This window comes from Primulina eburnea, unplaced genomic scaffold (assembly GCF_022965805.1).
Source record: "Primulina eburnea isolate SZY01 unplaced genomic scaffold, ASM2296580v1 ctg608_ERROPOS200000, whole genome shotgun sequence".
Classification (NCBI taxonomy): Eukaryota; Viridiplantae; Streptophyta; class Magnoliopsida; order Lamiales; family Gesneriaceae; genus Primulina; species Primulina eburnea.
In genome coordinates, this window is record NW_027331387.1 from 59,982 (window position 1) to 71,884 (window position 11,903).

General features: G+C 39.3%; 1 protein-coding gene and 1 non-coding gene across 2 annotated transcripts; one reads left to right on the forward strand and one right to left on the reverse strand.

Annotated features, from left to right (window-relative positions):
• The first annotated feature begins 5,007 nt into the window (after positions 1–5,007).
• LOC140821515 (uncharacterized) lies at positions 5,008–5,472 on the forward strand. The gene has a single exon (XM_073182010.1). It carries the CDS (start codon positions 5,008–5,010, stop codon positions 5,470–5,472), a length of 465 nt encoding a protein of 154 aa, XP_073038111.1.
• Positions 5,473–11,445: 5,973 nt separating this feature from the next.
• Positions 11,446–11,552, reverse strand: LOC140821519 (small nucleolar RNA R71). Its single transcript, XR_012115775.1, has one exon. It is a non-coding gene; the product is annotated as a small nucleolar RNA R71 (small nucleolar RNA).
• Between the last annotated feature and the right edge of the window lie 351 nt (positions 11,553–11,903).

An 11,903-nucleotide genomic window follows, 5' to 3' on the forward strand; every position in this document is an offset into this window, starting at 1 on the left:
CGACACTTTAAGGATGGACTTAGACCTAACCTTCGCCGAGATGTGATGTTGATGAGGCCGGAGAGCTATGATGAGGCCACTTCCTGTGCCTTCCAGGCGGAGCAGGCGCTCCGCGACATAGACTTTGAGATGCGGCATCAGGCCCAGTCCAGTTCTCAGCCATCGAAAAAGCAGTTTACGGGGCCACCTAGACGACAGGGGTAGCAGAAACCCCAGGGACAGCATAGGGAGCCAGGACAGCAGTGACCTCCCCAGGCACCAGGGGCTCCTAGGCAGGAGGGAGGACCGCCATGCAAGCAGTTCAACAAATATCACTATGGTAAATGCATGTGGAGCACCTACAGATGCTTCGTATGAAAACATGAGGGCCACAAGGCTGCAGATTGCCCTCAGAACAAGGGTCCGACTACTGGCATGGCATATATGATGCATTCCAAGGAAGCGGAAGCCGAGCCTGACTCTAATTTGATCACTGGTAACCTTATTGCTTAAGTTTTATATGTTTACCGCCTTGTTTGCATGGATTTAATGCTTGTTTGAGGATTTACTTTTGGGATTGATAACATAGAGTGAATTAGGATGCATGCTCTACCTAGTTGAGAATAAGAATGTTATTATTTGATTGAGAACAAATTTATCGACCAATGATTTTATGGGGTCCAAATTGTAATTTTCAAAAAGTTGAGGGACCCAAAGTGCAATTTTTGAGCTTTAAGGGGCCATATTGCAATTTTTCGATTTTCTGAGGATTAATTTCGAATTTTGGGGAATGATGTTTGGGTTAATTCAGTGATTGTTTTAGGATTTTGGGTTAATTGCCGATAAAAAATCCCTTGAGTTCAACTCTATTATATTTGATGATATGTTTTGTCGTAGGGAGGATATCCATTGCAAGTGTAGCCACGCATGCATTGCTAGATTCAGGGGCTACGCATTCGTTTATATCCAAATCTTTCATGAAGTGACTAAGAATCATACCAGTAGCGATGTATTCAAGGTTCAGAGTATCAATTCTATCCGGGGATCTGATGTTCACATCCCGAATAATGAGAGGATTGGAGCTTAAATTGCAACAAAGGCAGTGCCGGCAGATCTGATAGTACTACCGTTACCAGAGTTTGACATCATATTGGGTATGGACTTGCTATCTTCTCAAGATGCAGTCATAGATTTTTCACAGATGTAAGTTTCTGTCAGACCGCCCAGTGGAAAGCCATTTATTTTTTAGGCAGCCAGACACCAGCAGTTCCCGCACTTCATTTCCTGATTGTGTGCGAGGAAGCTTATCAAGAGAGGCTGCCAGGAATTCCTAGCCAGCATCGTATCAGTGACAGAGCCAGTCAGTCAGAAGCTGGAGGACATTGATGTAGTCGGGGAGTTCTCCGGAGTTTTCCCTGACGATGTTGTAGGCATACCCCAGACAGAGAGGTGGACTTTTCTATTGAGCTCATGCTAGGGACAGTGCCGATATCAAAGGCACCCTAACGGTCAGAACCTATGGAGATTAAGGTGCTCAAAGATCAGAATCAGGATCTGTTAGATGAGGGTTTCATTCTCCCAAAGCTTTTCCCCATGGGACTCACCAGTACTATTTGTTAAGAAGAAGGATGGCAGCATGTGACAGTGCATTGACTACGGAGAGCTGAACAGCGTCACAGTTAGAATAAGTATTTGCCTAGGATCGAGAATTATTTGATCAGTTTCAGGGAGCCTCAGTGTTCTCCAAGATAGACCTCTGATCCGGACATCATAAGCTAAAGTGAGGGAGTCATATGTGCATAAGACAGCTTTCCGGACGCGTTACGGGCACTATGAGTTTTTGGTGATTCTCTTCGGTCTGACGAACGCGCCAACGATCTTCATGGATCTCATGAATCGTGTATTCCAGCCATTTTTAGATCAGTTCATCATAGTTCTCATTGAGGATATTCTGATCTATTCGAAGAGCAGGATGGAGAACAGTTTTCATCTGAGGACAGTATTGCAGACTCTACAAGATAGACGACTGTATGCCAAGTTCAGCAAGTGTAAGTTTTGGCTCGACAGAGTGGCATTCTTGGGCCACATTTTATCTAAGGATGGCATAGAGGTCGACCCCAGCAAAGTAGAGGCAGTCAGAGATTGGCCGGTTCCGAAGAGAGTGACAGAGATTTGTAGTTTCTTGGGATTGGCAGGTTACTACAGGAATTTCATCCATGACTTCTCTTCTATTGCGGTGCCTATGTAATAAGTGCAATTTATTGCACTTTTATTACTTGTTTTTAACATGGAATTTTGTGATTCTTGAGCAGTTTTTATGTGATTTGTTGTTGTTTCTGTTGTTGTAGTTTGGAAGCTTAGAATGAGAGTTTGGAGTATTAAAGTGTTGAATTAGAAAGTGTAAAATATATATAAAAAAATACAGAGGCTATATCGCACCCGTGCTCATATTTGCACCGCACCCACGCTAAAATCCATACCGCACCTGCGCTCACACACTAGTAGAAGCACCGCACCAGCGATGACTTCCTGACCGCACCCGCGCTCCTTGCAAGAAAGAATCCGGAAAATCTGTATTTGGGTGTGCTGCGCATGGAAGTCCAAGATTTTGGTGTGCTGCGAATTGAGGCTTGCCTGGACTATAAAAATATATCATTTTCTTACCATCTAGGGTATTGGGAGCCAATGGAGGAGTAGAAGTTGCTGCTAGAGGATTGAAGATCCAAAACATCAAGTTTTTGGAAAATCTTTTGCACAACTTCGGGGACAGAATCAGCACTTCAAACTCTTGTTCTAAGTTCTTCTATTTATTTTTCATTTGATATGCCTTGTTTTATAACCATGTTTTGTTATTTTGCTTGTGTTATCATGAAATAATTTTTATTTCTAGAGGAAAGATGGAACAAAGCTAGAAACCATGTGTTGGGTTTATAAACTAAGCTATTTAAGTTTTTTATATTGTTCATTTGTATTGTTCTGAAGATGAAATTATAAACAAGAAAAGAGAAAAATACATCAATAGTATTTATAGAGTTCGGGATGGCCTATAATGCTATCGAAGCCCATAAAGAATCTAGTGTTTATTGTGTTATTTAATTGTAGATTGTTGATGGGGGCGTTGCAATCCATTTTTAGATAACTAATATCTTCTTAACACTCGGGAGAGGTAGTAGATAATTTTAGGATTCATAACTAATGAATAAGAAGGATTTTTATAATATAGCTACAAGAAATTACACATGGTGGATAGTTGCGTGAAATCAGATCTCTAAATCTTTTATTCCATTGTCAATTGTAATAAATTGGTGTTACATTTAAATACATTTTCAATTTAGTTATTCTTGCAAACAAATCTTTTAATGGATTATTCTAAATAAAGTCGAGACTATTTTAATCACAAGTACTAATATACATTTATATACACATTCCTCGTGGGATCGATACTTGTACTCAAAAATAAATTTTACTATAACTTGACGTCGTGCGCTTGCGAGCAATCAAGAAAACACGCAACAAGTTTTTTTCGCCGTTGCCGGGGAATGTTTATTTTAAATTTATATTTGTATTGTTACCAATTAGTCTAGATTTTAATGCAAACAACTTTGAGCTCAAGCCCGCATTGATAAACATGGTTCAACAGAACCAATTTGGGGGAGCCGCTACTGCAGATTCTCATCTACATCTCAGAACATTCCTTGAAATCACTGACACGGTAAAGATAAATGGTGTTCCTGATGATATAATTCGATTGCGCTTGTTTCTTTTTTCTCTTAGGGACCAAGAAAGAGTATGGCTCCAATCGCTTCCTTTGGGGAGTATCACTACATGGCAGGAGTTAGCAACCAAGTTCCTTGCTAAATATTTTCCACCTGCTAAGTCTGTACAATTGAAGATTGAGATATGTACTTTTAGGCAAACTGACTTTGAGCAATTATATGAGGCATGGGAACGGTATAAGGAGTTTTTGAGGAGTTGTCCAAACCATGGCTTTGAAGATTGGGTACAGATTGTATTGTTTTACAATGGTTTGAATGGACAAACGAGAGGCACTGTGGATGCAGCAGCTGGTAGCACGGTATTTGCCAAATCACCTGATCAAGCATATGATTTTCTTAAACAGATGAACATTAAAAGTTATCAGTGGCCGTCTGAGAGGTCAGGAGTAAAGAAGCCAGCTGGAATTTATGTCGTAGATCCTATTACATCACTCACCGCACAAGTTTCAGCTTTAACAACTCAAATTACAGCTATGAATAAAGCTAGTACAACAGAGGTTGAAAATGCATCGGTTGTTATTGAAGAACCAAATATTCCTGATGAGGCTAATTATGTTAAAAATAGGAATTTTGGTGGATACGGAGGATATCCAGGTAACCCTCCCCCTAACACTTATCATCCTGGTTTGAGAAATCATGAGAATTTTTCATATGCTAATTATAAGAATGTGTTGAATCCTCCACCGGGGTTCAATACATCGAAGGGGGAAGGAAAGCCTTCACTTGAGGATCTAGCTGAGACATTTGTTGCTGAATCTAGTAAAAGGATGGCTAGGACTGATCTCGTCTTGATGGCACGAAAACTCACATGGTAAATATGGGTGCCACAATGAAATCATTGGAGAAACAAATTGGACAGTTGGCTAATGTATGGAGAGATCAAAATAGAGGTCAATTCCTAAGTAATACTGAAGTGAATCCAAAGGAGCAATGCAAAGCTGTAACTTTGAGAAGTGGAAGAGAAATTGAGGTTAAAAAATCCAAAGAGAATGAGGAAAATGAGAAGAGAGTTGAAGAAGATGAATGTGAAAATGGAAAGGAGAACAAGGTTGAGGAGTCTCGGATTGAACCTGAAGTTGAACGGATTCCTATACTGAAACCGAATCTTCCATACCCATAGAGATTTCGGAAGAAGATTATCGATGATCAATTTGCAAAATTTTTGGAGATTTTCAATAAGTTTCACATCAACATTCCATTTGCTGATACTTTAGAGCAAATGCCAAACTATGCAAAGTTCATCAAAGATGTTATGTCAAAGAAGATAAATTTGCAAGAGTTCGCGACAGTGAAGTTGATTGAAGAGTACAACGCCATTCTCCAAAAGAAGTTACCACAAAAACTAAAAGATCCAGGGAGTTTTACTATTCCTTGTATTATTGGTAGTACTCATGTTAATAAAGTTTTATATGATCTTGGAGCGAGTATTAATCTTATGTCATTTTCTATTTATAGGGACTTGGAGCTTGGGGAGGTCAAACCAACCACTATAACTTTGCAACTTGCAGATAGGTCACTCACATATCATCGTGGAATTGTTGAAGATATTTTGGTAAAAGTTGACAAGTTTATCTTCCCTGCTGATTTTGTAATACTTGATATGGAGGAGGATCAAGATGCTCCATTGATTTTTGGGCGACCCTTCTTAGCCACTGGAAAAGCATTGATAGAAGATGTACACAAAGGAGAACTCACCTTGAGAGTTGGTGGGGAATGAAACGACCTCGATTTTTTTTTTCTAATCTTAAATCATAAACTTTAAATTACTAAATAAAAAATCTAACATAATCACGAACCATAATAATTTAACAATTTAAATCTCAAGTGCATAAAATAAATCCTAAATCATCGACTAACCAAATTTCCTAAATCGACCTTTGAAAAGATCACTAACAATAAAATAAAGTATAATAAATATCTCTAATAAAATCTTTAGCATAAATCTTTAAATCATAAATCCATTTAGCTAGTGCGGAAACATAAAGGCCATCGGATGTGTACTGCTGCACTCGATAGACTCGATCGTCACCGCCTTCAAAAATCATCAAATCCTGCATCATACAAATCTAGTGAGTCTAAAGACTCAACACGTTCTAAACATAGATAAAAAATAATACATATACATCCACATGCATTTAAAAATCATATTTTTATTTAAAATAATCTTTTGAACATAAATAAACCATTAAAAATTATTTGAGCATAAATAAATCATAAATAGTAAAATCATTTTAAAATAACTTTAAGCATAAATAAATCTTTTAAAAAAATCATTTAAAAATAGCTTTAATCATTATCATAAATCATATAACATAAAATCATTAAAATCGTAAATCTTTCAATCATATATAATTTTGGGTGAAGTTTGATCCTTGAAAGTGACTAGCTTTTATCCTTCGGTCGACTGCAGTCTTAGCTCCACATGGCCCATGGGGGTGTGCACTAGGCTCCACCATGGAAATATGATCGTCGGGGTTCCCTCGGGGGCCTTTTCCCATAGACATGTTCTCTTAAGGGCCTTTTCCCATAAATGAGTTCCCTCGGGGGCCTTTTCCCGTAGATGGTTCCCTCTGTGGCTTTTTCCCCTCACGTTATCCACACAAAATCATATATCATAAATCATATCTTTTGTCACAGTCACTTCACATCCTTTAAAGTATTTTTCCTTTTCTTTAAAAATCATAAATAGCGCAACTTTCCAAAAATAACATTTTAAACAGTAAAAATTGCACAGATTTACCATAAATCGTAAAAATACATATTATCATCAAAATCATCATAATAAATCATGAAAAATCATTTAACATGAGTTATGATCCTTCGGGACGCTGCCAAGCGTTTTTCGTATTTTCTTAAGTGTAAAAAGACTGTTTTGCCCCTGGACGTAAAAATTCTAGAATTTATCCTTTTCTCACATTTAATGACATGGAATTATTCTAAATAATTATTTAAACTTATATGAATTTTCTCATATTTTTATTTGGCTTAAATCGATCTTAAATATAACGTATTAATGCGTTTTAATCTCGAATTAAACCAAACCGTAATATAAAATTCCCAAATTAAAAAATTAGGCTTTTAATAATTATTTGAGCTTAAATACAATTTTTCATAATTTTATGAAGCATAAAACTAGACTTTTAAATTAACTCGTTATTTAGCGTTTCGTGCGGCGATTAAATCCCGGATAAATCCAAAACTCATTATTTTGATCCCAAATTTTAAACATAACATTTTTAAGATTTATTATACCCTTCCAAGTCATGAGCCACACCCGTGGACCCATGGTTCTATTTTTTCTTTATTAAATTCGAAATATGACACCGAATCGAAACCACCGAGCCATCTCCCAATTTACTCGAGCCACGCCCGAGCCACCTCGAGCCAAACCCTAGCCAACCCACCTAGGCACCCCTCCAGACCAATCCCAGCCCAGAGAACCAGCCCCTAAGTCGCTCAAACTCACCTGAACTGAAACCAAAAATATCTGTACGTGTTGTGCGTGAGTTTCCTTGGGTGTTAGGACTCCTAACTATTCCACGACTCTCCCAACCGAGCCACCACCAAACCCACCTATTCCTAACCATCCCTGGACCACCGCCAGCCCCTACCCAGACCAGTCCAAGCCCTGAACCCAAGAGGCGAAGCTTCTGAATCAGGGACCCAACCTGCGCGCTACACTTTGCTGTCATGGCTTCCCTCACGTTTCTTCGAGCCAGCGCCCAGAGCAGCCACTCCAGCACCTGGCATGACCCCTGCCCATGACCCTAGGACCCTGATGAACCTACCCTGAGCCGCCCAGCCCCAGCAGCCAGCCCCCTTGGCTGCTGTCCCTACAATTTGATCGCGCGAGGTGACCCTTCACCATGGGACTCCTCCAAGGCTAAGCGCGAGGGGTCCTAGCCATGCTAGGACCCTTCCTGACCCTAAACAGAGACCACCCTTAACCCTGGACGAGCCCTGGTCGAGCCACCTTTCCCCATGTATAAAAAAACGAGCCAATTGATTTGCACCAACCAACCAAACCCACGGCTCCTTCATTGAATTGATGCCCACGGTTCCAGCTTGGTTTTCTCCTTAAAATTAAAATTTGTCATGTTTTGATTATATTTCAATTATATATATTCCTACCTTGGCAGCGTATCGTTGGACTCAAATAGTTTTTCATAAAAACACAAAAACGTCGTATAAACGTTCTACCGTAAAAATTATCGAATACCTATTTTATTCTTGCATCAACAATTAAATCATGCGTAATATGATTTGTATGATGCTAAAAGAGTTTAGGAAACTTGCCTTTGAGTTTATAACGCTCGATTATTCGATCTTCGACGAGGGTGCAACGTTGGACTACCGGACGACGAAGAACTCCTAGCCTTTTTCTTCTCCTTATTTTCGAAAATATTGTGAGTGTGTGCAAGGTGTTCTCGGCTGATGGAGGCTGAAATATGAGGGTTTGAAGACTAGGTTTAGTTATTTATAAACTTAATTACCTATTAATGAAGTGTTGAAATTGTTAAATGCTGGAGTTATATATGCTTTTTCTGACAGCAGTTGGGTGTCTCTTGTGCAAGTAATGCCTAAAAAGGGTGGAATGACTGTGGTAAAGAATGAAAATGATGAACTAATATCTACTCGTACTGTGACTGGATGGCGAGTATGTATTGATTATAGGAAGTTGTACGATGCCACACGTAAAGATCATTTTCCATTGCCTTTATTGATCAAATGCTTGATAGACTTGCTGGTTATTGTCACTACTGTTTTTTAGATGGTTATTCAGGTTATAACCAGATTGCTATAGCACCAGAAGATCAAGAGAAGACAACCTTTACGTGCCCCTATGGAACGTTTTCTTTTAGGAGGATGCCTTTTGGGCTATGCAATGCACCTGCTACTTTATAGAGATGTATGATGCTCATATTTGCAGACAAGGCGGAAGACATCATGGAAGTATTCAAGGTATTACATTCTGGTTTTTATTGGCCTACTTTGTTCAAAGATAGTTATACCTTAGCTAATCATGTGACAGATGCCAAAGGGTTGGCAATATTTCTAGACGCAATGAGTTTCCATTGACCAATATTTTGGAAGTTGAACTTTTTGATGTTTGGGGTATTGACTTCATGGGACCATTCCCATCTTCTTTTGGTCAATCGTATATTTTTCTTGCTGTGGATTATGTGTCGAAAATGGGTGGAAGAAATTGCCACCAATACTAATGATGCTCGAGTGGTTGCTAAGTTTGTTCACAGGAACATCTTCACAAGATTTGGGACACCAAGAGCCATAATTAGTGATGAACGTACACATTTTTGTAATGAAATCTTTAACTCACTTTTGGCTAAATATGATATGAAGCATAAGGTGACTCTGGCATACCACCCACAAGCAAATGGACAAGCAAAAGTATCCAATCGGGAGATTAAGCTGATATTGGAAAAAACGGTGAAGCCAGACCTGAAGGATTAGGCACTGAAGCTGGATGATGCCTTATGGGCGTACAGAACGGCATTCAAGACACCTATTGGAATGTCACCCTATAGGTTGGTTGATAGGACTCGATTTTACGTATTTTTAGTATTGGTTTTGAGTCGCATTCATGCATCATATTAGTTTATTTTAGTTTAATTGTTCATTTTTCTAGCATTATGTAGCATATGACTGATCTCGTGTATTTTATGGTCATTTTATAGGAATTGAGCCAAAAAGTGGATAGGAATTGAGCAGCTTATTCGAAGTACCTCGCTAGGGCGGCCAAAAGTGACCGCCCCAGCGAGCATTTTAGTCTTGCCGAGGAGTTTTATTCGAAGTACCTCGCTAGGGCGGTCAAAAGTGACCGCCCCAGTGAGCATTTTAGTCTTGCCGAGGAGTTTTATTCGAAGTCTCTCGCTAGGGCGGTCAAAAGTGACCGCCCCAGCGAAACCAAGGACATGGTCGAGAAACTTATTCGAAGTATCTCGCTAGGGCGAACACTTTTGACCGCCCTAGCGAGACGCGAGATTTGGAAAGATTTGTTTCCAAGTTTGTGGACTCTATCAGATACCTAGACCTAATACACGAGATCGGGGCGCCGTTTTTCAGGCTGGAACCATTATTTTCATCACTTTTCTGGGGAGGAAGGCGAGGAGCAAAGGAGATTTCGAAGACCTCGAGATTTCCACGCGTCGTGGCCGTCAACCGTCGTCATCTTTAGTATTTTTATTATTCAGTATTTTATTTCGTACATTGATTGTGGTTTTTGTTATGAATTTCAGTAGCTAAAACTCTAGATTTGTTGGGAATTGAGGGGATCCTACCCCGTACTTGTTGTTTAACATTATTTCTCGACGTTTTTATTAGTGATTTGTTTATGCTATTGTTCTTTCTTGTTTCAATCGAAGTCTAGCTAACTTCCTTTGATTATTTCATGTTGTTAATGATTTCGATAGAATAATTAACAATACGACCAAACAGTATAAACCACGGATTTACAATTTCAGTAGATATACGGAATTGGGTACGTGTCGATAGTAATAGTTCACCCGGATGAAAGCTAGTGGATTCCATAGAATGTAATGCAATCTTGAACTGTTAAATATTTGAGGACACTTGAGTACTGCATGTTTAAGATTAGTATTAATATAGCTCGACAGAGTATATTAATTAGTCTAGGGAATTCCGTCGAATGCACAGGTAAAAGTCGAGTGTAGTTAGTTAAACACGAGTGGTAGGTGAACTGATAATTTCCCAACAAATTCATTTCTAATTTGATTTAATCCAATTTAATCATGGCTCTCTTGAACACATCTTCTTTGCATTTTAATTATTTTAATTGTTTAATTTACATTAGTTTAATAATCAACTCAATTTATCGTCGCTAAAGGAATTTTACTTGAAAATAAAATTAGTGTAATGCAGTTCTTGTGGATCGATACTCGTATTCACTTACGTTTATTATAACTTGACTATCGTGCACTTGCGATATTTAAATCGAGCTTTCAATTATAAAATAAATTTTGGGACTATTTACTGTGCAAGTTTTGCTCGATCAAGTTTTTGGCACCGTTGCCGGGGACTGTTGATTCACGATTTTTTATTTTCATTTAAATTCTTTAGTATTATTGATTTTATTGCTATTTGATACTCGCATTGTGTTGCAGATTTTTCTGGTGGTGCATGTGAAGATCACTCGAATTTAAGCTTGAGCATTTTGACCCCGAGATTGAACGCACAGCTAGACGTCGAAGACAACAACAAAGTCTCAAAGAACAGATGGGAAGACACGAGCAAGAACGTGGAGAGGAACAGCGTGACAATAGACAAGTTGAGATACCACGTCGCATTCCAATGTTGGATTATGCACAGCCGTCTCTTGATGGAGCACGTCCAAGCATCGTAAGACCAGTCATCCGAGCTAATCAGTTTGAGATCAAGCCAGCTATCATCCAGATGATTCAGAACACTGTTCAATTTGGGGGAAGTGCACTTGACGACCCTAATTCTCATATAGCGGGGCTTTCTTGAAATTTGTGATACTTTTAAGTTTAATGGCGTGTCTGATGATGCTGTTCGTTTGCGCTTATTTCCATTTTCACTGAAAGATAAAGCTAAGTCGTGGTTAAACTGTTTGCTTGTAGGGTCTATCACTACATGGGAGGATATGGCAAAGGCATTCCTGATCAAGTACTTTCCTCCGTCGAAGACTATGAAGCTTAGAGCCGACATTACTACGTTTGCTCAATATGAGAACGAGTCACTTTACGAGGCATGGGAGCGCTACAAGGACTTGTTGAGGAGATGTCCACACCATGAGCTACCGCTTGGGTTAGTTGTTCAAACTTTCTACTATGGTCTGATTACTCCTAACCGTACTATGATAGATGCTGCTGCATGTGGTAACTTACTGAGAAAGACGGCTGAGGAAGGATATGAGTTATTGGAGGAGATGGCTGCGAGTAGCTATCATCCTCAGTCTGATAGGCAGAGACGAGGTGCTGGAGTTCATCAAGTTAATGATTTGTCTGCGGTTTCAGCACAGTTAGAGGCTTTGAATAGAAAGATTGATGGGATGAGCATGAGTGGGTCGGATATGCGTCTGCAAGAAATTTTCTGTGATAAGTGTGGGGGTGAGCATGACGTGCAGGATTGCCAAGATGGCAATCCATT

What these genes read in the sequence shown, in the direction of transcription:
- LOC140821515 (XM_073182010.1), top strand. Translation starts at nt 5,008, where the DNA reads ATGTCAAAGAAGATAAATTTGCAAGAGTTCGCGACAGTGAAGTTGATT.